The 15180-nt window shown below is 49.7% G+C and overlaps 1 protein-coding gene across 1 annotated transcript in view; it reads left to right on the top strand.

Moving 5' to 3' along the window:
* Window positions 1-15180, top strand: part of SENP3 (SUMO specific peptidase 3) — a 66930-nt gene that overhangs the window by 12948 nt on the left and 38802 nt on the right. Inside the window, exon 6 of the mRNA XM_063930675.1 lies at window positions 13541-13588. Within this exon, the coding sequence (XP_063786745.1) occupies window positions 13541-13588 (48 nt within the window). The remainder of the gene's footprint in view (window positions 1-13540; window positions 13589-15180) is intronic.

Raw genomic sequence — 15180 nt, 5'->3', positions numbered from 1 at the left:
AGTACAGGAATAGTAGAGAGATACAGGACAGGATGGAGGTGTAGTGACAGCTGTGTGTGTGTGTGGGGTCAGTACAGGAATAGTAGAGAGATACAGGACAGGATGAAAGTGTAGTGACGGTGCTGTGTGTGGTCAGTACAGGAATAGTAGAGAGATACAGGACAGGATGGAGGTGTAGTGACAGCTGTGTGTGAGAGGTCAGTACAAGAGTAGTAGAGAGATACAGGACAGGATGGGAGGTGTAGTGACAGAGCTGTGTGTGTGGGGTCAGTACAGGAATAGTAGAGAGATACAGGACAGGATGGAGGTGTAGTGACAGAGCTGTGTGTGGGGTCAGTACAGGAATAGTAGAGAGATACAGGACAGGATGGAGGTGTAGTGACAGCTGTGTGTGAGAGGTCAGTACAGGAGTAGTAGAGAGATACAGGACAGGATGGAGGTGTAGTGACAGAGCTATGTGTGTGGGGTCAGTACAGGAATAGTAGAGAGATACAGGACAGGATGGAGGTGTAGTGACAGCTGTGTGTGAGAGGTCAGTACAGGAGTAGTAGAGAGATACAGGACAGGATGGAGGTGTAGTGACAGCTGTGTGTGAGAGGTCAGTACAGGAGTAGTAGAGAGATACAGGACAGGATGGGAGGTGTAGTGACAGAGCTGTGTGTGTGAGAGGTCAGTACAGGAGTAGTAGAGAGATACAGGATAGGATGGAGGTGTAGTGACAGAGCTGTGTGTGTGGGGTCAGTACAGGAATAGTAAAGAGATACAGGACAGGATGGAGGTGTAGTGACAGAGCTGTTTGTGCGGGGTCAGTACAGGAATAGTAAAGAGATACAGGATGGGACGTGTAGTGACAGAGTTGTGTGAGTGTGTGGGGTCAGTACAGGAATAGTAGAGAGATACAGGACAGGATGGAGGTGTAGTGACAGAGCTGTGTGCGGGGTCAGTACAGGAATAGTAGAGACATACAGGACAGGATGGAGTTGTAGTGACAGCTGTGTGTGTGGGGTCAGTACAGGAATAGTAGAGAGATACAGGATAGGATGGAGGTGTAGTGACAGAGCTGTGTGTGTGAGGTGTCAGTACAGGACAGGATGGAGGTGTAGTGACAGAGCTGTGTGTGTGAGGTCAGTACAGGAGTAGTAGAGAGATACAGGACATGATGGAGTTGTAGTGACAGAGCTGTGTGTGTGTGGGGTCAGTACAGGAATAGTAGAGAGATACAGGATGGAGGTGTAGTGACAGCTGTGTGTGTGAGGTCAGTACAGGAATAGTAGAGAGATACAGGACAGGATGGTGGTGTAGTGACAGAGCTCTGTGTGTGAGGTCAGTACAGGAATAGTAGAGAGATACAGGATGGAGGTGTAGTGACAGAGCTGTGTGTGTGGGGTCAGTACAGGAATAGTAAAGAGATACAGGACAGGATGGAGGTGTAGTGACAGAGCTGTTTGTGCGGGGTCAGTACAGGAATAGTAGAGAGATACAGGACAGGATGGAGATGTAGTGACAGAGCTGTGTGTGGGGTCAGTACAGGAATAGTAGAGAGATACAGGACAGGATGGAGGTGTAGTAGTGACAGAGCTGTGTGCGGGGTCAGTACAGGAACAGTAGAGATACAGGACAGGATGGGAGGTGTAGTGACAGCTGTGTGTGAGAGGTCAGTACAGGAGTAGTAGAGAGATACAGGACAGGATGGAGGTGTAGTGACAGCTGTGTGTGTGGGGTCAGTACAGGAATAGTAGAGAGATACAGGACAGGATGGAGGTGTAGTGACAGAGCTGTGTGTGTGGGGTCAGTACAGGAATAGCAGAGATACAGGACAGGATAGAGGTGTAGTGACAGCTGTGTGTGTATGGGGTCAGTGCAGGAATAGTAGAGAGATACAGGACAGGATGGAGGTGTAGTGACAGAGCTGTGTGTGACGTCAGTACAGGAATAGTAGAGACAAACAGGACAGGATGGAGTTGTAGTGACAGCTGTGTGTGTGGGGTCAGTACAGGAATAGTAGAGAGATACAGGACAGGATGGAGGTGTAGTGACAGAGCTGTGTGTGTGAGGGGTCAGTACAGGAGTAGTAGAGAGATACAGGACAGGATGGAGGTGTAGTGACAGAGCTGTGTGTGTGAGGTCAGTACAGGAATAGTAGAGAGATACACGACAGGATGCAAGTGTAGTGACGGTGCTGTGTGGGGTCAGTACAGGAATAGTAGAGAGATACAGGACAGGATGGAGGTTTAGTGACAGAGCTGTGTGAGTGTGTGGGGTCAGTACAGGAATAGTAGAGAGATACAGGACATGATGGAGGTTTAGTGACAGAGCTGTGTGTATGGGGTCAGTACAGGAATAGTAGAGAGATACAGGACAGGATGGAGGTGTAGTGACAGAGCTGTGTGTGTGGGGTCAGTACAGGAATAGTAGTGAGAGACAGGACAGGATGGAGGTGTAGTGACAGAGCTGTGTGTGTGGGGTCAGTACAGGAATAGTAGAGAGATACAGGACAGGATGGAGGTGTAGTGACAGCTGTGTGTGTGAGGGGTCAGTACAGGAATAGTAGAGAGATACAGGACAGGATGGAGGTGTAGTGACAGAGCTGAGTGTGTGTGAGAGGTCAGTACAGGAGTAGTAGAGAGATACAGGATAGGATGGAGGTGTAGTGACAGAGCTGTGTGTGTGGGGTCAGTACAGGAATAGTAGAGAGATACAGGACAGGATGGAAGTGTAGTGACGGTGCTGTGTGGGGTCAGTACAGGAATAGTAGAGAGATACAGGATAGGATGGAGGTGTAGTGACAGAGCTGTGTGTGTGAGGGGTCAGTACAGGAATAGTAGAGAGATACAGGACAGGATGGAGGTGTAGTGACAGAGCTGAGTGTGTGTGAGAGGTCAGTACATGAGTAGTAGAGAGATACAGGATAGGATGGAGGTGTAGTGACAGAGCTGTGTGTGTGGGGTCAGTACAGGAATAGTAAAGAGATACAGGATAGGATGGAGGTGTAGTGACAGAGCTGTGTGTGTGGGGTCAGTACAGGAATAGTAAAGAGATACAGGACAGGATGGGAGGTGTAGTGACAGAGCTGTTTGTGCGGGGTCAGTACAGGAATAGTAGAGAGATACAGGACAGGATGGAGATGTAGTGACAGAGCTGTGTGCGGGGTCAGTACAGGAATAGTAGAGACATACAGGACAGGATGGAGTTGTAGTGACAGCTGTGTGTGTGTGGGGTCAGTACAGGAATAGTAGAGAGATACAGGATAGGATGGAGGTGTAGTGATAGAGCTGTGTGTGAGGTCAGTACAGGAATAGTAGAGAGATACAGGACAGGATGGAGGTGTAGTGACAGCTGTGTGTGTGTGGGGTCAGTACAGGAATAGTAGAGAGATACAGGATGGAGGTGTAGTGACAGCTGTGTGTGTGTGTGTGAGGTGTCAGTACAGGAATAGTAGAGAGATACAGGACAGGATGGAGGTGTAGTGACAGAGCTGTGTGTGTGAGGTCAGTACAGGAGTAGTAGAGAGATACAGGACATGATGGAGTTGTAGTGACAGAGCTGTGTGTGTGGGGTCAGTACAGGAATAGTAGAGAGATACAGGACAGGATGGAGGTGTAGTGACAGAGCTGTGTGTGTGAGGTGTCAGTACAGGACAGGATGGAGGTGTAGTGACAGAGCTGTGTGTGTGAGGTCAGTACAGGAGTAGTAGAGAGATACAGGACATGATGGAGTTGTAGTGACAGAGCTGTGTGTGTGTGGGGTCAGTACAGGAATAGTAGAGAGATACAGGATGGAGGTGTAGTGACAGCTGTGTGTGTGAGGTCAGTACAGGAATAGTAGAGAGATACAGGACAGGATGGTGGTGTAGTGACAGAGCTCTGTGTGTGAGGTCAGTACAGGAATAGTAGAGAGATACAGGATGGAGGTGTAGTGACAGAGCTGTGTGTGTGGGGTCAGTACAGGAATAGTAAAGAGATACAGGACAGGATGGAGGTGTAGTGACAGAGCTGTTTGTGCGGGGTCAGTACAGGAATAGTAGAGAGATACAGGACAGGATGGAGATGTAGTGACAGAGCTGTGTGTGGGGTCAGTACAGGAATAGTAGAGAGATACAGGACAGGATGGAGGTGTAGTAGTGACAGAGCTGTGTGCGGGGTCAGTACAGGAACAGTAGAGATACAGGACAGGATGGGAGGTGTAGTGACAGCTGTGTGTGAGAGGTCAGTACAGGAGTAGTAGAGAGATACAGGACAGGATGGAGGTGTAGTGACAGCTGTGTGTGTGGGGTCAGTACAGGAATAGTAGAGAGATACAGGACAGGATGGAGGTGTAGTGACAGAGCTGTGTGTGTGGGGTCAGTACAGGAATAGCAGAGATACAGGACAGGATAGAGGTGTAGTGACAGCTGTGTGTGTATGGGGTCAGTGCAGGAATAGTAGAGAGATACAGGACAGGATGGAGGTGTAGTGACAGAGCTGTGTGTGACGTCAGTACAGGAATAGTAGAGACAAACAGGACAGGATGGAGTTGTAGTGACAGCTGTGTGTGTGGGGTCAGTACAGGAATAGTAGAGAGATACAGGACAGGATGGAGGTGTAGTGACAGAGCTGTGTGTGTGAGGGGTCAGTACAGGAGTAGTAGAGAGATACAGGACAGGATGGAGGTGTAGTGACAGAGCTGTGTGTGTGAGGTCAGTACAGGAATAGTAGAGAGATACACGACAGGATGCAAGTGTAGTGACGGTGCTGTGTGGGGTCAGTACAGGAATAGTAGAGAGATACAGGACAGGATGGAGGTTTAGTGACAGAGCTGTGTGAGTGTGTGGGGTCAGTACAGGAATAGTAGAGAGATACAGGACATGATGGAGGTTTAGTGACAGAGCTGTGTGTATGGGGTCAGTACAGGAATAGTAGAGAGATACAGGACAGGATGGAGGTGTAGTGACAGAGCTGTGTGTGTGGGGTCAGTACAGGAATAGTAGTGAGAGACAGGACAGGATGGAGGTGTAGTGACAGAGCTGTGTGTGTGGGGTCAGTACAGGAATAGTAGAGAGATACAGGACAGGATGGAGGTGTAGTGACAGCTGTGTGTGTGAGGGGTCAGTACAGGAATAGTAGAGAGATACAGGACAGGATGGAGGTGTAGTGACAGAGCTGAGTGTGTGTGAGAGGTCAGTACAGGAGTAGTAGAGAGATACAGGATAGGATGGAGGTGTAGTGACAGAGCTGTGTGTGTGGGGTCAGTACAGGAATAGTAAAGAGATACAGGACAGGATGGAGGTATAGTGACAGAGCTGTGTGTATGGGGTCAGTACAGGAATAGTAGAGAGATACAGGACAGGATGGAGGTGTAGTGACAGCTGTGTGTGAGGTCAGTACAGGAATAGTAGTGAGAGACAGGACAGGATGGAGGTATAGTGACAGAGCTGTGTGTGTGGGGTCAGTACAGGAATAGTAGAGAGATACAGGACAGGATGGAAGTGTAGTGACGGTGCTGTGTGGGGTCAGTACAGGAACAGTAGAGAGATACAGGATAGGATGGAGGTGTAGTGACAGAGCTGTGTGTGTGAGGGGTCAGTACAGGAATAGTAGAGAGATACAGGACAGGATGGAGGTGTAGTGACAGAGCTGAGTGTGTGTGAGAGGTCAGTACATGAGTAGTAGAGAGATACAGGATAGGATGGAGGTGTAGTGACAGAGCTGTGTGTGTGGGGTCAGTACAGGAATAGTAAAGAGATACAGGATAGGATGGAGGTGTAGTGACAGAGCTGTGTGTGTGGGGTCAGTACAGGAATAGTAAAGAGATACAGGACAGGATGGGAGGTGTAGTGACAGAGCTGTTTGTGCGGGGTCAGTACAGGAATAGTAGAGAGATACAGGACAGGATGGAGATGTAGTGACAGAGCTGTGTGTGGGGTCAGTACAGGAATAGTAGAGAGATACAGGACAGGATGGAGGTGTAGTGACAGAGCTGTGTGCGGGGTCAGTACAGGAATAGTAGAGACATACAGGACAGGATGGAGTTGTAGTGACAGCTGTGTGTGTGTGGGGTCAGTACAGGAATAGTAGAGAGATACAGGATAGGATGGAGGTGTAGTGATAGAGCTGTGTGTGAGGTCAGTACAGGAATAGTAGAGAGATACAGGACAGGATGGAGGTGTAGTGACAGCTGTGTGTGTGTGGGGTCAGTACAGGAATAGTAGAGAGATACAGGATGGAGGTGTAGTGACAGCTGTGTGTGTGTGTGTGTGAGGTGTCAGTACAGGAATAGTAGAGAGATACAGGACAGGATGGAGGTGTAGTGACAGAGCTGTGTGTGTGAGGTCAGTACAGGAGTAGTAGAGAGATACAGGACATGATGGAGTTGTAGTGACAGAGCTGTGTGTGTGGGGTCAGTACAGGAATAGTAGAGAGATACAGGACAGGATGGAGGTGTAGTGACAGAGCTGTGTGTGTGTGTGAGATCAGTACAGGAATAGTAGAGAGATACAGGATGGAGGTGTAGTGACAGCTGTGTGTGTGAGGTCAGTACAGGAATAGTAGAGAGATACAGGACAGGATGGTGGTGTAGTGACAGAGCTCTGTGTGTGAGGTCAGTACAGGAATAGTAGAGAGATACAGGATAGGATGGAGGTGTAGTGACAGAGCTGTTTGTGTGAGGTCAGTACAGGAATAGTAGAGAGATACAGGACAGGATGGAGGTGTAGTAGTGACAGAGCTGTGTGCGGGGTCAGTACAGGAACAGTAGAGATACAGGACAGGATGGGAGGTGTAGTGACAGCTGTGTGTGTGGGGTCAGTACAGGAGTAGTAGAGAGATACAGGACAGGATGGAGGTGTAGTGACAGCTGTGTGTGTGGGGTCAGTACAGGAATAGTAGAGAGATACAGGACAGGATGGAGGTGTAGTGACAGAGCTGTGTGTGTGTGGGGTCAGTACAGGAATAGCAGAGATACAGGACAGGATAGAGGTGTAGTGACAGCTGTGTGTGTATGGGGTCAGTGCAGGAATAGTAGAGAGATACAGGACAGGATGGAGGTGTAGTGACAGAGCTGTGTGTGACGTCAGTACATGAATAGTAGAGACATACAGGACAGGATGGAGTTGTAGTGACAGCTGTGTGTGTGGGGTCAGTACAGGAATAGTAGAGAGATACAGCATAGGATGGAGGTGTAGTGATAGAGCTGTGTGTGAGGTCAGTACAGGAATAGTAGAGAGATACAGGACAGGATGGAGGTGGGGTCAGTACAGGAATAGTAGAGAGATACAGGACAGGATGGAGGTGTAGTGACAGAGCTGTGTGTGTGAGGTCAGTACAGGAATAGTAGAGAGATACACGACAGGATGGAGGTGTAGTGACAGAGCTGTGTGTGTGAGGTTAGTACAGGAATAGTAGAGAGATACAGGACAGGATAGAGGTTTAGTGACAGAGCTGTGTGAGTGTGTGGGGTCAGTACAGGAATAGTAGAGAGATACAGGACAGGATGGAGGTGGGGTCAGTACAGGAGTAGTAGAGAGATACAGGACAGGATGGAGGTGTAGTGACAGAGCTGTGTGTGTGAGGTCAGTACAGGAATAGTAGAGAGATACAGGACAGGATGGAGGTGTAGTGACAGAGCTGTGTGTGTGAGGTTAGTACAGGAATAGTAGAGAGATACAGGACAGGATGGAGGTGTAGTGACAGAGCTGTGTGTATGGGGTCAGTACAGGAATAGTAGAGAGATACAGGACAGGATGGAGGTGTAGTGACAGAGCTGTGTGTATGGGGTCAGTACAGGAATAGTAGAGAGATACAGGACAGGATGGAGGTGTAGTGACAGAGTTGTGTGTGTGTGAGGTTAGTACAGGAGTAGTAGAGAGATACAGGACAGGATGGAGGTGTAGTGACAGCTGTGTGTGTGAGGTCAGTACAGGAATTGTAGAGAGATGCAGGACAGGATGGAGGTGTAGTGACAGAGCTGTGTGTATGGGGTCAGTACAGGAATAGTAGAGAGATACAGGACAGGATGGAGGTGTAGTGACAGAGCTGTGTGTGTGGGGTCAGTACAGGAATAGTAGTGAGAGACAGGACAGGATGGAGGTGTAGTGACAGAGCTGTGTGTGTGTGTGGGGTCAGTACAGGTATAGTAGAGAGATACAGGACAGGATGGAGGTGTAGTGACAGCTGTGTGTGTGAGGTCAGTACAGGAATAGTAGTGAGAGACAGGACAGGATGGAGGTATAGTGACAGAGCTGTGTGTATGGGGTCAGTATAGGAATAGTAGAGAGATACAGGACAGGATGGAGGTGTAGTGACAGCTGTGTGTGAGGTCAGTACAGGAATAGTAGTGAGAGACAGGACAGGATGGAGGTGTAGTGACAGAGCTGTGTGTGTGGGGTCAGTACAGGAATAGTAGAGAGATACAGGACAGGATGGAAGTGTAGTGACGGTGCTGTGTGGGGTCAGTACAGGAATAGTAGAGAGATACAGGACAGGATGGAGGTGTAGTGACAGCTGTGTGTGTGAGGGGTCAGTACAGGAATAGTAGAGAGATACAGGACAGGATGGAGGTTTAGTGACAGAGCTGTGTGAGTGTGTGGGGTCAGTACAGGAATAGTAGAGAGATACAGGACAGGATGGAGGTGTAGTGACAGAGCTGAGTGTGTGTGTGGGGTCAGTACAGGAATAGCAGAGAGATACAGGACAGGATGGGTGTGTAGTGACAGAGCTGTGTGTGTGAGGTCAGTACAGGAATAGTAGAGAGATACTTGACAGGATGGAAGTGTAGTGACGGTGCTGTGTGTGGTCAGTACAGGAATAGTAGAGAGATACAGGACAGGATGGAGGTGTAGTGACAGGGCTGTGTGTGTGTGGGGTCAGTACAGGTATAGTAGAGAGATACAGGGCAGGATGGAGGTGTAGTGACAGCTGTGTGTGTGAGGTCAGTACAGGAATAGTAGAGAGATACAGGACAGGATGGAGGTGTAGTGACAGAGCTGTGTGTATGGGGTCAGTACAGGAATAGTAGAGAGAGACAGGACAGGATGGAGGTGTAGTGACAGAGCTGTGTGTATGGGGTCAGTACAGGAATAGTAGAGAGATACAGGACAGGATGGAGGTGTAGTGACAGAGCTGTGTGTGTGGGGTCAGTACAGGAATAGTAGAGAGATACAGGACAGGATGGAGGTGTAGTGACAGCTGTGTGTGTGAGGTTAGTACAGGAATAGTAGAGAGATACAGGACAGGATGGAGGTGTAGTGACAGAGTTGAGTGTGTGTGTGGGGTCAGTACAGGAATAGCAGAGAGATACAGGACAGGATGGGTGTGTAGTGACAGCTGTGTGTGTGAGGTCAGTACAGGAATGGTAGAGAAATACAGGACAGGATGGAGGTGTAGTGACAGCTGTGTGTGTGGGGTCAGTACAGGAATAGTAGAGACATACAGGACAGGATGGAGTTGTAGTGACAGCTGTGTGTGTGAGGTCAGTACAGGAGTAGTAGAGAGATACAGGACAGGATGGAGGTGTAGTGACAGCTGTGTGTGTGAGGTCAGTACAGGAATAGTAGAGAGATGCAGGACAGGATGGAGGTGTAGTGACAGAGCTGTGTGTATGGGGTCAGTACAGGAATAGTAGTGAGAGACAGGACAGGATGGAGGTGTAGTGACAGAGCTGTGTGTGGGGTTAGTACAGGAATAGTAGAGAGATACAGGACAGGTTGGAGGTGTAGTGATAGAGCTGTGTGAGTGTGTGGGGTCAGTACAGGAATAGTAGAGAGATACAGGACAGGATGGAGGTGTAGTGACAGAGCTGTGTGTGTGAGGTCAGTACAGGAATAGTAGAGAGATACAGGACAGGATGGAGGTGTAGTGACAGCTGTGTGTGTGAGGTTAGTACAGGAGTAGTAGAGAGATACAGGACAGGATGGAGTTGTAGTGATAGAGCTGTGTGTGTGTGGGGTCAGTACAGGAATAGTAGAGCGATACAGGACAGGATGGAGTTGTAGTGTCAGAGCTGTGTGTGTGTGGGGTCAGTACAGGAATAGTAGAGAGATACAGGACAGGATGGAGGTGTACTGACAGAGCTGTGTGTGTGGGGTCAGTACAGGAGTAGTAGAGAGATACAGGACAGGATGGAGGTGTAGTGACAGAGCTGTGTGTGTGCGGGGTCAGTACAGGAATAGCAGAGAGATACAGGACAGGATGGGTGTGTAGTGGCAGCTGTGTGTGTGAGGTCAGTACAGGAATAGTAGAGAGATACAGGATAGGATGGAGGTGTAGTGACAGAGCTGTTTGTGTGAGGTCAGTACAGGAATAGTAGAGAGATACAGGACAGGATGGAGGTGTAGTAGTGACAGAGCTGTGTGCGGGGTCAGTACAGGAACAGTAGAGATACAGGACAGGATGGGAGGTGTAGTGACAGCTGTGTGTGTGGGGTCAGTACAGGAGTAGTAGAGAGATACAGGACAGGATGGAGGTGTAGTGACAGCTGTGTGTGTGGGGTCAGTACAGGAATAGTAGAGAGATACAGGACAGGATGGAGGTGTAGTGACAGAGCTGTGTGTGTGTGGGGTCAGTACAGGAATAGCAGAGATACAGGACAGGATAGAGGTGTAGTGACAGCTGTGTGTGTATGGGGTCAGTGCAGGAATAGTAGAGAGATACAGGACAGGATGGAGGTGTAGTGACAGCTGTGTGTATGGGGTCAGTACAGGAATAGTAGAGAGATACAGGACAGGATGGAGGTGTAGTGACAGAGCTGTGTGTGTGAGGTTAGTACAGGAGTAGTAGAGAGATACAGGACAGGATGGAGGTGTAGTGACAGCTGTGTGTGTGAGGTCAGTACAGGAATAGTGGAGAGATGTTGGACAGGATGGAGGTGTAGTGACAGAGCTGTGTGTATGGGGGCAGTACAGGAATAGTAGAGAGATACAGGACAGGATGGAGGTGTAGTGACAGAGCTGTGTGTATGGGGTCAGTACAGGAATAGTAGTGAGAGACAGGACAGGATGGAGGTGTAGGGACAGAGCTGTGTGTGTGTGGGGTCAGTACAGGAATAGTAGAGAGATACAGGACAGGATGGAGGTGTAGTGACAGCTGTGTGTGTGAGGTCAGTACAGGAATAGTAGAGAGATACAGGACAGGATGGAGGTGTAGTGACAGAGCTGTGTGTGGGGTCAGTACAGGAATAGTAGAGAGATACAGGACAGGTTGGAGGTGTAGTGACAGAGCTGTGTGAGTGTGTGGGGTCAGTACAGGAATAGTAGAGAGATACAGGACAGGATGGAGGTGTAGTGACAGAGCTGTGTGTGTGTGGTCAGTACAGGAATAGTAGAGAGATACAGGACAGGATGGAGGTGTAGTGACAGCTGTGTGTGTGAGGTTAGTACAGGAGTAGTAGAGCGATACAGGACAGGATGGAGGTGTAGTGACAGCTGTGTGTATGGGGTTAGTACAGGAATAGTAGAGAGATACAGGACAGGATGGAGGTGTAGTGACAGAGCTGTGTGAGTGTGTGGGGTCAGTACAGGAATAGTAGAGAGATACAGGACAGGATGGAGGTGTAGGGACAGAGCTGTGTGTGTGTGGTCAGTACAGGAATAGTAGAGAGATACAGGACAGGATGGAGGTGTAGTGACAGAGCTGTGTGTGTGTGAGGTTAGTACAGGAGTAGTAGAGAGATACAGGACAGGATGGAGGTGTAGTGACAGAGCTGTGTGTGGGGTCAGTACAGGAATAGTAGAGAGATACAGGACAGGTTGGAGGTGTAGTGACAGAGCTGTGTGAGTGTGTGGGGTCAGTACAGGAATAGTAGAGAGATACAGGACAGGATGGAGGTGTAGTGACAGAGCTGTGTGTGTGTGGTCAGTACAGGAATAGTAGAGAGATACAGGACAGGATGGAGGTGTAGTGACAGCTGTGTGTGTGAGGTTAGTACAGGAGTAGTAGAGAGATACAGGACAGGATGGAGGTGTAGTGACAGCTGTGTGTATGGGGTCAGTACAGGAATAGTAGAGAGATACAGGACAGGATGGAGGTGTAGTGACAGAGCTGTGTGAGTGTGTGGGGTCAGTACAGGAATAGTAGAGAGATACAGGACAGGATGGAGGTGTAGGGACAGAGCTGTGTGTGTGTGTGGTCAGTACAGGAATAGTAGAGAGATACAGGACAGGATGGAGGTGTAGTGACAGCTGTGTGTGTGAGGTCAGTACAGGAATAGTAGAGAGATACAGGACAGGATGGAGGTGTAGTGACAGAGCTGTGTGTGTGTGAGGTTAGTACAGGAGTAGTAGAGAGATACAGGACAGGATGGAGGTGTAGTGACAGAGCTGTGTGTGGGGTCAGTACAGGAATAGTAGAGAGATACAGGACAGGTTGGAGGTGTAGTGACAGAGCTGTGTGAGTGTGTGGGGTCAGTACAGGAATAGTAGAGAGATACAGGACAGGATGGAGGTGTAGTGACAGAGCTGTGTGTGTGTGGTCAGTACAGGAATAGTAGAGAGATACAGGACAGGATGGAGGTGTAGTGACAGCTGTGTGTGTGAGGTTAGTACAGGAGTAGTAGAGAGATACAGGACAGGATGGAGGTGTAGTGACAGCTGTGTGTATGGGGTCAGTACAGGAATAGTAGAGAGATACAGGACAGGATGGAGGTGTAGTGACGGTGCTGTGTGGGGTCAGTACAGGAATAGCGGAGAGATACAGGACAGGATGGAGTTACAGGACAGGATGGATGTGTAGTGACAGAGCTGTGTGTATGGGGTCAGTACAGGAATAGTAGAGAGATACAGGACAGGATGGAGGTGTAGTGACGGTGCTGTGTGGGGTCAGTACAGGAATAGCGGAGAGATACAGGACAGGATGGAGTTGTAGTGTCAGAGCTGTGTGTGTGTGGGGTCAGTACAGGAATAGTAGAGCGATACAGGACAGGATGGAGTTGTAGTGTCAGAGCTGTGTGTGTGTGGGGTCAGTACAGGAATAGTAGAGAGATACAGGACAGGATGGAGGTGTAGTGACGGAGCTGTGTGTGTAGGGTCAGTACAGGAATAGTAGAGAGATACAGGACAGGATGGAGGTGTAGTGACAGCTGTGTGTGTGCGGGGTCAGTACAAGAATAGTAGAGAGATACAGGACAGGATGGAGGTGTAGTGACAGCTGTGTGTATGGGGTCAGTACAGGAATAGTAGAGAGAGACAGGACAGGATGGAGGTGTAGTGACAGTGCTGTGTGGGGTCAGTACAGGAATAGTAGAGAGAGATACAGGACAGGATGGAGGTGTAGTGACAGCTGTGTGTGTGGGGTCAGTACAGGAATAGTAGAGAGATACAGGACAGGATGGAGGTGTAGTGTCAGAGCTGTGTGTGTGAGGTCAGTACAGGAATAGTAGTGAGGGTCAGGACAGGATGGAGGTGTAGTGACGGTGCTGTGTGGGGTCAGTACAGGAATAGTAGTGAGACAGGACAGGATGGAGGTGTAGTGACGGTGCTGTGTGGGGTCAGTATAGGAGTATAAGGTAGTGGAGGTGTTGCGTGTAGTCATGGTAACATGTTATAGACGTTGCGCGGTGTGTCCTTTTCCAGGTGATGAACATGTATGGAGACCTAGTGATGGATGCAGTTCCAGACAAGGTCAGTATCTTCTTTGCAGGGCTCCCGCATTGCAGTGTCATTAGTTTGGTCTTTATCCCCCTCCTGGTGTAGATCGCCCCTCTTCCCCCACCCAGAGGGATGTCTGCTAGTAGCTGCATTGTCTGTCTGCCATAGTAACGTGGGGCAGGAACAGGGGATGTCTAGGAAGTGGTGCTGTCTGGGTGGATATATTCCCTATACATATAGGGGTATATGCAATTCACGGCGAATCGCGGCAAATTATCGCCGTTTTTAAATTCGACACAATTCGACAGGTGAATTCCGGCAGGTGGCTGCTGGAATTCACCATATTCAATGCAAAACGGATTCGACAGTCCCGCGGGCGAAAATCGGCCGATTTGGCGGATTTTGCCGCGATTTTAAAAAACGGGAAAAAAACGGAAAAAAAATTGGCGTGGGGTCCCCCCTCCAAAGCATAACCAGCCTCGGGCTCTTCGAGCTGGTCCTGGTTCTAAAAATGCGGGGAAAAATTGGGCAGGGATCCCCCGTATTTTTAAAACCAGCGCCGGGCTCTGCGCCTGGTGCTGGTGCCAAAAATACGGGGGACAAAAAGAGTAGGGGTCCCCCGTATTTTTAACACCAGCATCGGGCTCCACTAGCTGGACAGATAATGCCACAGCCGGGGGTCACTTTTATGCCGTGCCCTGCGGCCGTGGCATTAACTACCCAACTAGTCACCCCTGGCCGGGGTACCCTGGGCGAGTGGGGACCCCTTCAATCAAGGGGTCCCCCCCCCCAGCCACCCAAGGGCCAGGGGTGAAGCCCGAGGCTGTCCCCCCCCCCCCCCCCCCCATCCAATGGGCTGCGGATGGGGGGGGGGCTGATAGCCTTTTGTGATAATGAAAAGATATTGTTTTTTCCAGTAGTACTACAAGTCCCAGCAAGCCTCCCCCGCATGCTGGTACTTGGAGAACCACAAGTACCAGCATGCGGGAGAAAAACGGGCCCGCTGGTACCTGTAGTTCTACTGGAAAAAAAATACCCAAATAAAAACAGGACACAGACACCGTGACAAGTAAAAGTTTATTACACACTGCCGACACACACATACTTACCTATGTTGACACGCCGACTGCCATGGTCTCCGACGATCCGGGGTACCTGTGAAAAAATTATACTCGCCTTCCAGCGTCCAGAGATACATCCACGTCCAGAGGTAATCCTCGTACTTGTTAAAAAAACAAACCGAACACCCGTTCCATGCCGGACTGAAAGGGGTCCCATGCTTTCACATCAGACCCCTTTCTCCCGAATGCCGGGACATCACGTGACTCCTGTCACTGAAGTCCCTTCAGCCAATCAGGAAGCGCTACTACCGTGGCGCTCTCCTGATTGGCTGTGCACTGTCTGAGCTGTCAGACAGCGCATCGCAAAGCTCCGTCCATTACTTTCAATGGTGGGAACTTTGCGGGTAGCGGTGGGGTTAACCCGCGGTCAGCCGCTGACCGGCGGGTGACCTCACCGCTAGCCGCTAAGTTCCCACCTTTGAATATAATGGACGGAGCTGTGCGATGCGCTGTCTGCTCAAACGCGCAGAGCCAATCAGATGAGCGCAACGAAGTTGCGCTTCC

Source organism: Pseudophryne corroboree, chromosome 6, assembly GCF_028390025.1.
Source record: "Pseudophryne corroboree isolate aPseCor3 chromosome 6, aPseCor3.hap2, whole genome shotgun sequence".
Classification (NCBI taxonomy): Eukaryota; Metazoa; Chordata; class Amphibia; order Anura; family Myobatrachidae; genus Pseudophryne; species Pseudophryne corroboree.
Note: the sequence above shows the minus strand (reverse complement) of the source record. Positions and strands in the feature narration are given on the sequence as shown.